The sequence below is a fragment of the Sebastes umbrosus genome, chromosome 3, assembly GCF_015220745.1.
Source record: "Sebastes umbrosus isolate fSebUmb1 chromosome 3, fSebUmb1.pri, whole genome shotgun sequence".
In the NCBI taxonomy this organism is placed as follows: domain Eukaryota; kingdom Metazoa; phylum Chordata; class Actinopteri; order Perciformes; family Sebastidae; genus Sebastes; species Sebastes umbrosus.
The window spans coordinates 10,661-27,618 of NC_051271.1; the positions used below are offsets into that span (position 1 = coordinate 10,661).

A 16,958-nucleotide genomic window follows, 5' to 3' on the forward strand; every position below is an offset into this window, starting at 1 on the left:
TGAAGCGAATCAAACTCAGACCACCTCCCGAGGTTCTATGCAAACACTGGAGCAGCATTCACCTGCTTCTTCACTTCAGTCCCACAACTTCTGCTCTTGATCCTGCAGACAGAAACAGGACATGCTGGAGAGTTAATAGGGATCAAGTGGCGCTGATTGTCTCATCAGCTCTCTGATCCTCCTGACCAACTGACGCAGCCCGGCCACACTTACATGGACTTGTGTGCATAACAAAATGCATCTTTACCTCAGATACAGTTTTGGAGTGAGGCAGTCAGAGGCAGAGCGTCTCCTGGGGGTTTTTCCTGTAATCTCTGTGTCGGCAGAATGTCACCACTTCCCTGGTCTTTCCTCTCTGATTCAGAGCGGCTCCTCCGGTCCTCTAATAGGAGCAGACAGGACCACCTGGACCGGATTAGACCAGCATATGGAGCCTGATTCTCTCCCCACGGACGCCTCACACCTTGAAAAGGAAGGAGATTCCTCCACCTTCAAGGGTTTATCTTATGTGCAACCTGTAAGTAAAGAAATGTCTAGAACTTCATGAACTGAGGTAACAAATGACGAGAATCAGAATCAGAAATAATGTATTAATCCCCAGGGGGAAATTGGGACGTTACAGTTGATCTTATATATATAAGCATATCAAATATAAGAAAAATGTAAATTAAGTACATCATGCTACAATATATAACACAATATATGTAGAGTAATAAATAATAAAAATAAGAAATGAAAAATATACGAAATATGTACAAATATGTGCATACAATATATAACCACAGTGTAAATAAGTAAATACAAATAAAAAAGCTGAGAAGTGGGATCTACTGAGTGTGTTAAATATAAATGCCAAAATAGTATAAAAAAAGAATATGAATATTTCTTGAAATGTACAGTATGCAGTATTAATGACACAGCTGAATTATTAAAGACAGTTAAAGGTCCCATGTTGTAAAAAGGGAGATTTCCATGTTGTTGTTTTTTATTATAAAGCAGATTTAAGTGCTATATAAATACTGTGAAAGTATTTAATAATCACATCCAAATAAAGTCATAAATTGTATTTATTAGGCATAGAGTGTTTTGATTTAACACTTATGAAACAGTCCTCATGTTAACTTAGGAGAAGTTGAACAGGTGAGCTCACTTAACGTGGCCTAAATCCTCCGGCTGGCAGAGACACAAGCAGCAGGTGTGGTTACGTCTCTGAGCATCTTGGCTCCTGCTGATGATCACCTCAGGACCTCAGAACCTTCTGACTGAACACACTGTGACCATTACCTGCAAACACGCTGTATAGTGTGATGAGCATGGAATATCAAGTATTTATTGTGAGATGTTGACACACATGCACGCACAGTGTTACTTGGCGACTTTCTCGCTAGACTTAAAAAAGGAACACCTAAAAGATGTTTAGTTAGTCGATGGTTAGTTTGTTTGTGTTATTGTGTGACTTCGGTGAATCTGAACTAACCCTTTAAAACACCAAAGTCGGTAGGTAATGCACCTACTATGGATAATTGGCTCATACAACCCCACCTCAAAACACCCAGACTATCCCTTTAACTGGTGAACCATGTGCACGAGTACGGTTGGATAGAGGCTACTTAATTTATTGAATGATAGGTTCACAATTTTTCAAATCTGTCTTAAAACAATAGTCAGGTGTCCATAGGTTTCGCTCTCTACAGTTATTCCACCTGTTCATACTAGCCATTAAAAATACCATTCTGATGAGCTTTCAGTGGAAGTGATGGGGATAAAATTCACAGTCCTCGTATTGTGTTTATATGAATGTAATAATATGAGACTTCCAAAGTTACAGTCTCCTTAGAATGACATTTGCTCTTTCCATGAAGTGTTGAGCTGCAGTGGAAGATAGAGACAGAGATTTAGTCCGCTGATAAAGTTTGTTTGTGAGCTTGCTTTTGTGTTCTGTTGGATTATTGTCCCATCAAGACAAATTAGTGAGTCAGCTTCATTTCATCAAACAGTTGCTGTTTTACGTTGAGCACATAGACTGTTTGCATTACAGAGAGAAAGTTTATTACACTGTGACAAGTTTTAAAGTGAGACATAAATCAGAGCAAACCTAAATTTTATTTGCAGTCATTACTGATGAACAAAAAATTCTGAATAATAAACACAAAAAGAGTTTAAAGCTGTAAATGCTGTGAAATATTTTTGCTAGTCTGTTTAGACTTTCTCCGCTGATGTTATAATAATAAAAATAACTTTATTTATATAGCAATTTTCTAAAACGAGTTACAAAGTGCTTTACAAAGACATAAAAAGCAAGAGAAATGAACAGGTAGTAATATAAAAATAGAGTTGATACAGTAAAAATGACAAGCAAGGTATGAAGTACTGAAACACAGTAACAACAAGTAGAATAATAGCAGAGGAATAACCGATTAAGAGAGAGCAATTTGGAAAAAGTGTGTTTTGAATGAGCTTTGAAAGACGAAAAACTTGAAAAATGTGTTAAAGATATTAGAAAAGGTCTGTGGTGGGAGGTGGAGGACTGTAGGTAAACCGGGGTACCATTTACACTTTTCATTCACATAGTTTTTTTTTTTGTAAAGAAACGCTATAGGTTACTGGTTGGTGCCACCGTTGTATTCGTTTTGAAGGTCTTTTTTTAGATAACTTAGTCAGGTGTTCTTTTTGTGGTTTTGTATGTGAGCTAACAATTAGTTAGGCCTTGTTTTATTTTCTTATTTCTGTTTATTTGGCACAACCACATTGTTCCTGTAAATAAATCACCCTTTTTCTTTTTCCACCTCTACTTTGACTCTATTTCATTTGATTGTCATGTTTTTGTCTCTTTATTTGTATCTATACAAAAGGGAACGTAACAAAATTGGGGGCTCGTCTGAGATATAATTTTCAATCAAAATTGGTGGATCATTGTAGTTATGGCATTAGATGGTGAACACGAGTTTTGATTTGCAGGATTTTATTGACAATCCTAGTTTTGAAAAAGTTGAATAATGCTGCAAGGATGATTTATTGTGTATTGCAGCACACTTTGATATTTCTGTAGGAAAATATGGTGTTAAAATATAAATCAAAAATAAGTTATTGGAACGACTGACTGAGTACAGAGACAGTAGTCTAAACGGGATGTAATGAAAGCATGGATGACAGTTTCTAGATTCTTAGGAGATAAAAAAAAGACATAATAAGTGATTGTGATAAATGTGATAAGGCGATCAATATTTCTTAAAAGCAAGTTTATAACATTGAAATCTAAAATAACATTTTGCATATCAAGTTAAATCCTAAGCATATGTAAGATACCTGCACAGGTAAAAAACTGCATTCTACTCAAATATTCTGCTGCCTTGCTGCTGAAACTGAAAAACTTTCAGAGTTGAAGGTAAATATATCCACTTCAGCGTTGTACTTCTTTCTGTTTCCATCCAGCGCCTCAGATGTTCGCATACACAGGATCAGAGTCCAACTGATGGGGAGAGACGACGAGGTGAGAGTCAGAGGCCTCAGTAAGACTATTTACTTAAACTGCTCTTTGGTACAAAAGACATCTGCAGTAAATGTGGTTGGAAAATGTGTGAAGGTGATGTGTTATGTTGCTAATGAAGTTATATATAAATGATCAGTAACACTTTATGATAACCATCATTTATAAATGGTTAATTGATAGTTAATTAAACTTAGTTAATAGTTATTTTACTGTTAAAAACAATTAAATTATAATCAATAATATTTACTAATTATTAGTGATGCTATAATTTCTGTTGTTTTATCATTAGTTTGTGTAATAATAATCATCATCATCGTCATCATCATATATTATGCGATATAATAATAGTCATAATGCAAAATCATTAGTTTATGAATTATATATTGTATCATAGCTGATATGAGATGATATCGACGGTTTATTGTTGCACACATTATAATATTCAATATACTATATTAAATATTTGTTGATGATTACCAAATTATTTGTAAACTTTTAAGAAATTGTTTGTAAAACATCTATAAACATTAAATTTGATAGATGGACCAGAGATGGACCAGAAACCAATTATTAACCATTGATAAACTATTAACTATCTATCTAAATAATGTTTATAGATGCTTTACAGAGTATTTATTAACCATTTAACAAGATATTATAATCATCAGTTGTAACTTTATAATTGCTGTCCAAATAGTGTTTATAGATGTTTTACAAACAATTTCTTAAAAGTTTCCAAATAATTCTGTAATCATTAACAAATACTCATATATAAAACGTTTTAATGTGTGCAAGAATAAACTGTTAAATGATACTAATAATCAGTACAACATGTAACACTTTATTTTACAGGTCCGCAAATTTCATGGTAATTAGGTGATAATTAGCAAAGCTATTTCTTTGGAATTACTGCCAAATTACTTCAATATTTACCTCCAAATTCATCAAAAATTACTTTATCATAAACATTATTTCATAATTATATGCTAAAACAGCATCTAATGGCTGCTCTTCATCGGAGGTGGAAAACCACAACTAATAGAAGACTCTTTTGATCACCATAATGTGATTGATTGTCCACACCGATGTAACCTGGTAGCTGATGTCGTGATTCAGGAAGGTTTTTAAGACATTTAAAATAAGTTATTTGCTAATTATTATCTATTTATCAGCAGATGTGAGATAAAGCAGATAAATTAACTTTGTATTCTTTTCCTGGAAATGTATTAAATAAATGACCATCTATTGGGAAATAGCGGAATATAATTAGCCTTAAATAATGTTTATAATAAAGTAATTTTTGATCAATTTTCAGGTAAATATTGGGGTAATTTGGCAGTAATTAAAAAAAAATTCAAAGAGGTTATTTGCTAATTATCACCTAATTACCATGAAATGTGCAGACCTGTAAAATGAAGTGTTACCTTAAACATTATCAATTATCATTTCATTCTTTGTTAACAGTAAAATAATTATTAATTAAGTTCAATGAACTATCAGTTTACCATTTATAAATGATGGTTATTATAACGTGTTACCAAATTCTCTTCATAACCTCATATATTAACAACTAATCTTTAATATCTTTGGTAGAGTCTCTCACCTCCACAGTCTCTGCGGGTTCATTGGTGGAGTTCAGAGATTTCTTCTTCCTGGATTCAGTCACAAAACAAACAAACAAATAAATAAATAAATAAAACTATAAATGTAAAAATTCAAAGTAAAAGATCAGTGATGATTAATTATTATAGTTTTACCTCAACCACAGAGAAAAAAGAAGCAGAGGAATCAGTATCACAACCACCAGAATCAACCCGGTGATCATTATTATCATTGTTGATTTATCTAGAAATGCAGATGGACAGTTATTAGATATACAGAACTTGATCTAACTAGAAGGCTTTGATTCATAAATCAGTTTTCCAGGTGAAACTGTCTGTTAATCAGCCAATTAGTGTCAGTGATTAGTCTACATCTCTGTATATTACATACTACATCCTGTTTACACCTCTGTGTACATATATTACTTATACATACTACATCCTGTTTACATTCAGTTTTCCCATCTGAAATACTTTCAGCAACAAAATTACAAATTTACATTTACATTACTATTTTATATTTAGTTATGTTCATATTTATTTTAACTGCACCGTTTTGTGCTTTTACATGTGCTTTCCCCTTTGATATATTTACATATTTAATGAGCATTGTTGAAGAAACCTGAGAGCAAAGATTTTCATAGCCAATGACCGCTTTCCTATAAAGAACCTTGACCTTTGAACCTTGACCCTAGTGTCATGGAAGAACTCACCGACTACAACAATCAGATATAAGGTGGAGTTACGACGTCCTCTGTTGTTCTGGGCTTCACAGTAATAATTCCCACTGTCCTCAGAGCTGATGGAGGTGAGATGATAGATGCCTTCTGGTCCTTGAAGCAGTGTTTGTTCTCCTTGTACCAGGTGTAGTCAGCTGCTGGGTTAGCATCACTGCTACAGGTCAGAGTCACTGAACTGCCCCCTACTATCTCACCAGAGGGACTCACTGACACTGAGGGAAGCTTTGGACCATCTGGAGATGTATTAACAAATTATTATGAATAGTATTTAAATAAGAAGCGATGTGGCAGCATCTGAAACTGGATGTCTGATGGTTTAGAGGCAAATCTGGTGCCCAATAGTGAACAACACTACTTTAATATGTATTGCTTAAAGGTTTCACTCACACTTCACATCAATAGAGATGTATCCAGATGTTCTCCCCAGCTGGTTCTCAGCTGTACAGTTATACTGTCCAGAGTCAGAGGACTGGATGGAGCTGAGGACGAGCTGATGTTGTTCACTTGAGAGGTTTGAGGTTTCCATTCTTCTTGTACCAGGTGTATCTAGCTGCTGGGTTAGCATCACTGCTACAGGTCAGAGTCACTGAACTGCCCTCCACTATCTCACCAGAAGGACTCACTGACACTGAGGGAAGCTTTGGACCATCTGGAGAAGATGTGTTAACAGAGATTATTCAGGTAATCTCACAGACCATAAAATGCACACAATGGGATACACTAACTCACAGTAATGCACACATTGTGAACTCGGCACCCTGGTTCAAAGCTTCTGGAAAGATATAACAACTAAACTCTCAGAATATTTAGCATGCAACATCCCACCATCTCCATCCATCTGCCCTCTTGGTGACCTGTCAGACTTAATAACACCAAGCAACACATCTTTACTTACGACGGAGTATTAGGGCAAAAAAGTCGTAATATTACGAGGATAAAGTCATAACACTACAAGAATAAAGTCATAACTTTACGAGAAAAGAAGTCATGTCCTCCTTCTCTAAAGAGTCAGTTTCCTCCATCAGGTCCGTGTGGTTCTTTCTTCAGAATAACTCAGTTTCTTTAATAACAATCTTTTCCAGTCCTGATACTGATGATAATGTGCTGCTGATGAGCCAAAAGATGAAGTATTTGGTTATAAGTGAAACCGAAACTAAAGTAGAACTTCACAAGATGCTGCACGTTCCTCATTTTCACACTATTTCCCCTCTAAAATAACACGTAACATTACTACTTTATAATATTATATCTTCATTCTCATAATATTATGACATTTTTCTCGTAAACTTTTGACTTTATTCTCGTAATATTATGACTTTATTCTCGAAATCTTAGATTTTTCGAACAGTTACATTTAGGACCTTTAAAAAAAAAGAGGGGGAGTCTTATTTTCTGTCTCTGTTCTGTTTGTCAGCTCGTTGTTTTCTGTCATTTTTTATATTTGTCTTTTTACATATATGTGTTGTAGGGACCCACCAATTTGACTGGTGGCAAGTGACCACATGAACTCAGTAACATGATCTTGACCAGATAACATACAGAACTGTAAATTAATTAAACATAAACATACAGCTTCAGATAATCTTAACCCCCACATCACCCCCCCCTCCCCCTCTGACCTTCCTGAGCACATGTGCTCCGAAGAACAAAGAGGCCATGTGGTGACATGTTGGCGGCCATCTTTGATCCCGCCATCTTTGTAGTTTTACAGTGCTCGCCCCTTTTGTCTGTAGGCAGACATCTTGAGACAAGAAGCCATCTTGTCTCTCTCTCTCTCTCTCTCTCTCTCTCTCTCTCCCTCTCTCACATACACACACACACACACACACACACACACGCATGCTTACACACTTTGTTTGGTTTGTTTAGTTTAGTTATTTAGTTAGATTAATATTGTGTTTTAAACCTTTATTATCTTGTAAATAAATGTTTGTGGAATATACATGCTGGTCTGTTTAATGTTGTACAAGAGTGAATAATGCCAACCTCTGCTATGTCAAGAACTCTGATATCCTTCAACCTTTAATATCCATTTTGGTTATAGTTATTATTTAATTATTAATCAACGTTCCAAATTGATAGTTTAGTATATTTAATGAGACTATATTAACGTTTTGGTTATTGGTCCCTGATGTCCAGGGTGGTGCCCTGTTTATTATGAATGTTTATTGATCATTTTTATTAATATTAATAATTCTATTATTATTTATAATTAATTTGCTAATAACCGAACCTGTTACTGCCAAATCCCTACATTTTGGTGCCCCGTGTGAGGCATATTATTCTTGTTGGCAAATTGTTCATAATTTTGCAATATTAATTTTCAGCATAATTTTTGGTCAAAAACAAAAATTTCATATTCCACTTCTAAACAAACTAAAAGTGTTTACATTCTACACCACTAGTCTTCCACAGGAGTAGAAGTCCAGCTGTACTTTTAAACAAGTACATTGTGGTGAGAATTGTTATTTGAGAGAGTTTGATTATTAACAATTTAAGCCTTTATAGTGTTCATTTTAATAACTTGTTTTTGCTGTTAATTCAAGTTAACCTACGAGGTAGAACTTGAAAGATTTTGGTTCAGCATTTGAATACCAGGTATTCAATGCAATCTAGTCTAGTTGTCATATTTTGCTGTTAATCCAAGTGTTCCTTTAATGACACAGCGTGCCACCGGCCCTGTGTAACATAGAGAGCTTGTACCTGGCTGTGTAACTGCCAAGCTTTCCAGCCTGAGTGGGTTAAATAGAGCCACAGTGTGCTAAACAGCCCTATGATATAAGTTTTGCACCTATAGCTGTTACTCCACATGTTCCAACTTGAGTCACTTTTAAGAGACATCATCACAACTGTTACCGCCCTGCATCTCAGTTAGTGCATGTTGTAAATGTAAGCAAACTTCTTTTGTAAACCTTTGTTTACTTTACTGGCCCTTTTTGTTTGATGCCCACTAGAGTCACTAGTTGGTGCTGTAGCTACCCCTCCTCCACAGGAAGCTACCCCCCATAGTGTAGGCCAGTGCATTGTTGTTAGGCTAGTATACCTCCCAAACTACACTACAAGGTTTTTACCAACACAACACCATAGCCAACAACATTGTTTTTGTTTTCTACTAGACATCCTGTTTAGTTTCACCCTCCATTCCAGGTATAGCAATGGATAACCCCTGTGTAGAGCTTTTTATTTCTTCCCTAGCACAGAGCCTAAACCCTGGCTGCCCTGAACTCATCAGCAGGTTGAGTTTCAGTGAGTGCAGGAAAGATATAGAATCGCTCCTCACAGACAGGTGTGATGCGCAGACCGCATCCAAAGACTCATTGTTGAAATGCTTGCTTCTGATTTTCCACAGACAAACTAATCTTGCCGTTCAGAGCAAAGCAGCCCTAGAAAAAGAGATAGATAGCCTAAGAACGCAAAATGCTGATCTCTTCCATGAAGTTCAGACAGCTAATAAGAAAGCCATGCGTTACTTAGAAGACCTGCATTCAGCAGAGTTAGCTCTTTTTCAAAACAAAGAGAAATTGTTAGGGCTTAGATTAGAACATCTCGCCCCACCACAGTCTGTCAGTCACTGTGATTCTGGCTACTCAGATTCACTCTCCTCACTTGATGAGAGGTTAACTCCCTCTCCACTCAGAAGTGGAAGATTTCCAACCGACTCAAAGTCCTTGGGAATGAAGTCAGATCCTCAACCTCCACTGAGAGAAAGAGTGAACAGCTACCTGACTTCCTATTGTTGCGAAACTGACAGTGAAGACACATGTAGTTTATCTTCAAAAAGATACTCTGCCCCTCTATTTGACTAAGATTATGATTGATGGTATGATGATGGTATTATCACTTTTGGTAACATTGCAAATTTCATGGTAATTAGGTGATAATAAGCAAGTTACCTTTTTCAGATTTCTTTGGAATTACTGCCAAATTACCCCAATATTTACCTCAAAATTTATCGAAACTTACTTTATTATAAACATGATTTAATAATTATATTACGCTATTTCCCTATAGCTGGTAATTTATTTAATACATTTCCAGGAAAAGAATACAAAGTTCATTGATCTGCTTTATTTCCATGTCTGCTGATAAATAGATAATAATAAATGTCTTTAATAACCTCCCTGAATCATGACATCAGCTACCAGGTTACATCTGTGGAGACAATCAGTCACATTATGGTGATCAGAAGTGTCTTCTATTAGTTCTGGTTTTCCACCTCTGATGAAGAGCAGCCGCTTCTCAGCATGAGGGCCCTATTTTAACCATTAGATGATGTTTTAGCATATAATTATTAAATAATGTTTAGAACGTAATTTTTGATACATTTTGAGGTAAATATCTGGGTTATTTTGCAGTAAAAAAAGAGAAAAAATAAAAACAAAATAGAAAAAAAACAGAGATTATTCTAGGTTAAGGGTGTGTCACTCATATGGTATTTGAGTTATACAGTAAACTGTGAGACTTTGAAGGTTGTCTGATAAATGGATGAGTGACGGTCCTCTTTAAAGATAATAAACAGCTTAAATCAGCTTCAATAAAAGATTTACTGATCATAACTATATTTCCTTCAGCTCTACTTGATTCACATTCACAGTCGTAATTCACAGAGATTTTAGGAGTTTTATGCAGTTTTGGGACAGTAAACTCACACACTAGAGGAGACGGGAAGTTCTCATATCCTTTTACAGCACAGAAGTAGTTGTCTTCATAACTGAAGCCTGAATAAGAAGAAGATGTTTCTGCCTGAACTTCTTGTCCGTTCTTGTACCAGATGTATGAAGGATGATCAGGTAGAAGACAACTGCTGTGACACTCCAGCCAATTAGAAGACGATCCCTTCATCTGCACTGTGAGACCTGGACCTGTGAAGAAGGAACAGGAATGTTATTTTATTTAACTGTTAACATACACACACATGTAAATAAACACACTACACACTGATATTATTGTTTTCTAGATATTGAACATTTGGAAATAATTAACATATGAATGAAAATGTTACCTGTGACAGACACAGTGACTCCAGGTTCACCAGCATATTTCCCATCTTGGCTTGTTATGAACCTGAACTTGTACTCAGCTGAGTCGCTCTCTGTCAGGTTTGTGATTGTCAGAGTGCAGATCTTCTCATTACAACTGTTATTCACACGTCCTGAATACTCTGACTCTGTCATCAGATCCACAGGTTGACCATCTTTCCTTTTGGTAAACCAGAATGTTTTCTCAACTCTAGTATCACTGCCTTTCCATCTGGATGGGTATGTGTAGCTGCAGCGTATGTTCACAGTCGATCCTTTTAAGGCACAGATCTTAGTAGGACTGTAAGTCACTCCCCAGCCATCCTGACCCTTTATCACTGTAACACAGAGCACATCAGGAACCACAATCAGACCCACAACAACATCAGAGAACAGACGTTCATTTGTAGTGAAGGTGCTTCAGCGTGTGAAGCTGCATTTCTCAAAACTATAGTCTCATGTTATCCCACGTTAAATCAGTGAGAGAATAAATCTCATAGTACCAACTTGTTTTGGGGGTTGGGGAGCGTGCGGGCATAACTCAGACTGCTTTACTGTAGTTTTATCTTAACTAGAACTGAGCTTAAGACTTATTCTAAGTCACGTTTTTCTTGTATTTTACTTCTTTGTTGGGGACTCTCTAACGGCTGGTTTTAAAAATGGGTTTATACTGTAAATCGAGTTGTGATGTTTCTGCTTCATGCCAAAGTGAACAGAGGTATGGAGAAATGTGCAAATCATTGAGTTTTACATTAGAATTAATAATGCAGAGGAGCAGTCAAAGATGTTCACATGATCTCTACAGTTAATGTCTATAAGTGCACTGAGGAAGGACATCATACTGAGGATGCAGAGAAGGAACAGCACATGAACTGAACCTTTCAACACAGTGAACAAGATAACAAAGAGGAAGATTAGATATTATAAGTGTGGTACGTGAAAAAAAAAGAGTCTGCTTTGCTGGGTTGCTTTTGTGTCTGTGGTCAGGCTGCTGCTGCAGAGTGTGAATGGAAACTGTAGAGACATGCAGAACACTGAGCTGTGGGCAAATAGTGTGATAGATAGATAACACATTAATGACAGATTATTTTAAGCATAAGACTGGTAATGGTTTTCAGAAGTTGACACAAACACACAGATCGAATTCATCATAATCAAACTATAGTGAACTCAATTTTTATTTTGCTCAAACCAAATAACCTGCAGCATTTGAAAGTGAATCTACAATTAACTGTTACACTCCTCTAACCATCATTAGCTTCTTCTGCAAAAAGGGTTTCTGAGCAGTTTATGCAACAGAAGTGCTCAACATCCATTCACTGAAAAATGCAATTCTTGCAGAAATCTCTCAGTATAAGTCATAATGTTGCAGGAGGATGGACCATGAAAACCTGAAGGATAAAACAAGTTTTTGTCCATTTTTTAAGCAGAGTTACAATGAGTCACAATGTCTCCATATTACCAATACATGTAGTTATAAGGCTCCACCACATGGTGTCATTTTAGTAGAAGAGTAAACTCACACACTGGAGGAGACGGGAAGTCCTCATATCCTTTTACAGCACAGGAGTAGTTGTCTTCATAACTGAAGCCTGAATAAGAAGAAGATGTTTCTGCCTGAACTTCTTGTCCGTTCTTGTACCAGATGTATGAAGGACGATCAGGTAGAGGACAATTGCTGTGACACTCCAGCCAATTAGAAGACGATCCCTTCATCTGCACTGTGAGACCTGGACCTGTGAAGAAGGAACAGGAATGGTATTTTATTTAACTATTAACATACACACACATGTAAATAAACACACTACACACTGATATTATTGTTTTCTAGATATTGAACATTTGGAAATAATTAACATATGAATGAAAATGTTACCTGTGACAGACACAGTGACTCCAGGTTCACCAGCATATTTCCCATCTGGTTGGTTTGTTATAAACCTGAACTTGTACTCAGCTGAGTCGCTCTCTGTCAGGTTTGTTATTCTCAGAGTGCAGATCTTCTCATTACAACTGTTATTCACACGTCCTGAATACTCTGAGTCTGTCATCAGATCCACAGGTTGACCATCTTTCCATTTGGTAAACCAGAATGTTTTCTCAACTCTAGTATCACTGCCTTTCCATCTGGATGGGTATGTGTAGCTGCAGCGTATGTTCACAGTCGATCCTTTTAAGGCACAGATCTTAGTAGGACTGTAAGTCACTCCCCAGCCATCCTGACCCTTTATCACTGTAACACAGAGCACATCAGGAACCACAATCAGACCCACAACAACATCAGAGAACAGACGTTCATTTGTAGTGAAGGTGCTTCAGCGTGTGAAGCTGCATTTCTCAAAACTATAGTCTCATGTTATCCCACGTTAAATCAGTGAGAGAATAAATCTCATAGTACCAACTTGTTTTGGGGGTTGGGGAGCGTGCGGGCATAACTCAGACTGCTTTACTGTAGTTTTATCTTAACTAGAACTGAGCTTAAGACTTATTCTAAGTCACGTTTTTCTTGTATTTTTACTTCTTTGTTGGGGACTCTCTAACGGCTGGTTTTAAAAATGGGTTTATACTGTAAATCAAGTTGTGATGTTTCTGCTTCATGCCAAAGTGAACAGAGGTATGGAGAAATGTAATTCACTGAGTTTTACATTAGAATTGTTGGGACTCACCATTTCAAGAGGGTGGCAAGAGACCACATGAACTCAGTTACATGATCCTTGACCCATGGGCTCAGCTCATTTGATTGTTGTGATATTATTTGTAGTTAATATATTTGGGTAGCTGGCTTCGCCACATCTGATGTGTTTAGTTTATGCTTCACATAGACAAGGTTTTGCATGCAAACTAACCATCTTTTCTAACCCACTGCATTATCTGACACACATTAAGATCACATACAGAAACTGTGAATTAGTTTTAAACATACACATACACATTCAGATAATCTCAACCCCCACATCACACCCCCCTTTGTCCTTCCTGAGCACATGTGCTCCAAAGAACAAAGAGGCCATGTGGTGACATCCTGGTGGCCATCTTTGATCCAGCCATCTTTGTAGTTTTACAGAGTCAGCCATATTGTCTGTAGGCCATGCAGACATCTTGAGACAAGTAGCCAGCCATCTTGTCTTTGTTTCTCTCTCTCCCCCTCTCACTCTCACTCTCTCACACACACACACACACACACACACACATGCTCACACACGCACACGCACACACACACACACACACACACACACACACACACATGCTCACACACACACACACATGCTCACACATTGTGTTTGGTTTGTTTAGTTTAGTTATTTAGTTAGATTAATATTGTGTTTTACACCTTTATTATCTTGTAAATAAATGTTTGTGAAATATACATGCTGGTCTGTTTAATGTTGTACAAGAGTGAATAATGCCAACCTCTGCTATGTCAAGAACTCCACAATATCCTTCAACCTTTACTATCTGTTTTGGTTATAGTTATTCATTTAATTATTAATCAAAGTTCCAAATTGATAGATTAGTATAATTAATGAGACTTATCTATGAGACTACATTAATTTGCTTTCATTTTCTCTTTGTTTCAAAGAGTGGTGCCCCGAGGATTATTTAATATAAATTAAATCATATTATTCAATATAATTAATAATTATTTTGATAATTATTATTTACTTTTGATAGCCATTTTAATGTCTTTTGAGCTTATGTACCAATGTAATTTGGTGCCCTGTTATTATTAACATATATTGATAATTTATTAATAATAATTGTATTAATATTGATAATTATCTTTAATATTTTCTAATAAGTAGACCAGCTCCTATCTCTGTCCCCAACAGAATTAATAATGCACAGGAGCAGTCAAAGATGTTCACATGATCTCTACAGTTAATGTCTATAAGTGCACTGAGGAATGACATCATACTGAGGACACAGAGAAGGAACAGCACATGAACTGAACCTTTTAACAAAGTGAACAAGATAACTAAGAGGAAGATTAGATATTATAAGTGTGGTACGTGAAAAAAAGAGTCTGCCTTGCTGGGTTGCTTTTGTGTCTGTGGTCAGGCTGCTGCTGCAGAGTGTGAATGGAAACTGTAGAGACATGCAGAACACTGAGGTGTGGGCAAATAGTGTGATAGATAGATAACACATTACTGACAGATTACTTTAAGCATCAGACTGGTAATGGTTTTTAAAAGTTGACACAAACACGCAGTTCAGATTCATCATAATCATATATAGTGAACTACATTTTTATTTTGCTCAAACCAAATAACCTGCAGCATTTGAAAGTGAATCTACAATTAACTGTTACACTCCTCTAACCATCATCATTAGCTTCTTCTGCAAAAATGGTTTCTGAGCAGTTTATACAACAGAAGTGCTCAACATCCATTCACTGAAAAATTAAATTCTCTCCAAATGTCAAAAGTTTTCGATCCCAAATCACAGCATGGCTTCTTCTATGGTGTTCCTCAAGGTCTTGGTGTCTTAATGTGGTATTTTGGAGGATTATTGATCATTTTTATTAATTCTTCAGTGGTAAAAAATGGTTAAATTTAGCACCAAATCTGTGGAACAAATGGTATCAACCCCAAAAATTGCTGCAACAACTTATGAGACATAATAGAGCATGGAGATGACCATCAGATACTACTATCATCATGTTCTAAACACTTATACACTTTCACTATTTTTATTAATTTGTATTTTATTTTGTATTTTATTAATTAATATTATGTTTATTATTACTACTACTACTACTACTACTACTACTAATAATAATAATAATAATAATAATTATTATTATTATTATTGATATTAATTAATATTAATTATAATCTTTAATTAATTAATTAATTAATTAATTCATGTTTATTTCTGATTCATGACTAGAACAACTTGACCCTCAGTGCTGAGCTGCATCTTAATTTAATCTTCAGGTTCTCAGCTTTCAGATGATGTTCACCACTTCTATGTGACATCTACTGTTGACCTGCTATCTCCCCCTAAAGAAGACAATGTGTGGGTCTCAGAGTTTTTATTCTTTATTTTATTCTAAAGTATGTCAAGGACTTTGAAAAATATTATATACATCTGATGTATTTGTTTTTCTTTGTTAATGTACATACAGTCATTACTTCCTTTCACACAAACACAGCTTTACTATATTTAATGGTGCACAAAATTCCTCAGATTATAGAGTTTGTAATGTCAAGGTTCAGTAAACAGAGATGCTGCAGGTGAAATCGTAGCTTTCGTTAATCGTTACATCGTCCTATAAAAACTTCTATTTAGCGAAAGAGAAGTGAATGTCTGGTGTTGAAGGGATCACATCACATTGTATCACATCAACTCTTTTTCTTTACTTAAAAAACACCTTCCTGTATGAATGTAGATGTGCAGTACCTTGTACAGAGAGAAGGAAGACGATAAATCCACTCGCTGTTAAACTCATAGCTGCTCCTCACGTCTCTGTTAAATCAGCAGGTAGATCACAGATACTAGAAATACTCAGTAAGTCCCCTTAGACATGTCTACATTGAAATGGAGGAGGTGGTCATTGAAGACAGCTTGTGTGTTCTGTGGTTGGTACAAAAACTGGCCTGGCTTCCTTCCTCTTTACGTTATAAATATACATTACATCATGGATACCTGTTTTGCAAATGATGCATCGACCCCAAAAAGGTTTAAAGGGGAACAACACCTAAATTAAGGATTCCAATATGTTATTTTCATGGCCTCGGAAACTTTAATCAACATTTGTGAACAATGAACAGGAGACTGATTTTGTGGACCAACAAATGAGCTGAATTGTATTGTAGCGTTCTCAGCTCTGAAACAGAGAATGTGTATTATATACATATATATAGATAGATATATATATCTATCTATATATATGTATATATACCATATCCTCAGAACATTAGCCCGGGTGCAGGAACAAATAAAAGAAGGAAGGGTCATTATGTCACTACTCACATTGCTGCCGAGTCAGTATTATTCTACATGTATATGATTGTAATAGAGCATCTTTGTTTCCAATAACTAACCAACAAACCATCAAACTGATAATAAACTTAAATGTGCACCCATTCACATTTGTTTTGTAGTT

The 16,958-nt window shown here is 35.9% G+C and overlaps 1 protein-coding gene and 1 long non-coding RNA gene across 4 annotated transcripts; both read right to left on the reverse strand.

Moving 5' to 3' along the window:
* Positions 1-1,466: 1,466 nt before the first annotated feature.
* LOC119485050 lies at positions 1,467-5,330 on the reverse strand. The gene is made up of 3 exons (XR_005206171.1): positions 5,248-5,330; positions 5,094-5,142; positions 1,467-3,469 (listed from the first exon to the last, which is right to left on the reverse strand). It is a non-coding gene; the product is annotated as an uncharacterized LOC119485050 (long non-coding RNA).
* Positions 5,331-6,221: 891 nt separating this feature from the next.
* LOC119485034 (B-cell receptor CD22-like) lies at positions 6,222-13,546 on the reverse strand. Of its 3 annotated transcripts, none has more exons than XM_037764312.1 (3): positions 12,726-13,497; positions 12,373-12,585; positions 6,222-6,480 (listed from the first exon to the last, which is right to left on the reverse strand). In XM_037764312.1, exons 1-3 carry the CDS (start codon positions 12,898-12,900, stop codon positions 6,332-6,334), a joined length of 537 nt encoding a protein of 178 aa, XP_037620240.1. In that variant the 5' UTR covers positions 12,901-13,497; the 3' UTR covers positions 6,222-6,331. The 3 variants fall into 3 exon arrangements, 2 of the variants coding, with proteins under 2 accessions (XP_037620240.1, XP_037620241.1); XM_037764313.1 differs by having other exon boundaries at positions 12,373-12,579; positions 12,726-13,493; XR_005206162.1 differs by lacking the exons at positions 6,222-6,480; positions 12,373-12,585 and adding an exon at positions 10,124-10,687 and having other exon boundaries at positions 12,726-13,546.
* Positions 13,547-16,958: the final 3,412 nt, after the last annotated feature.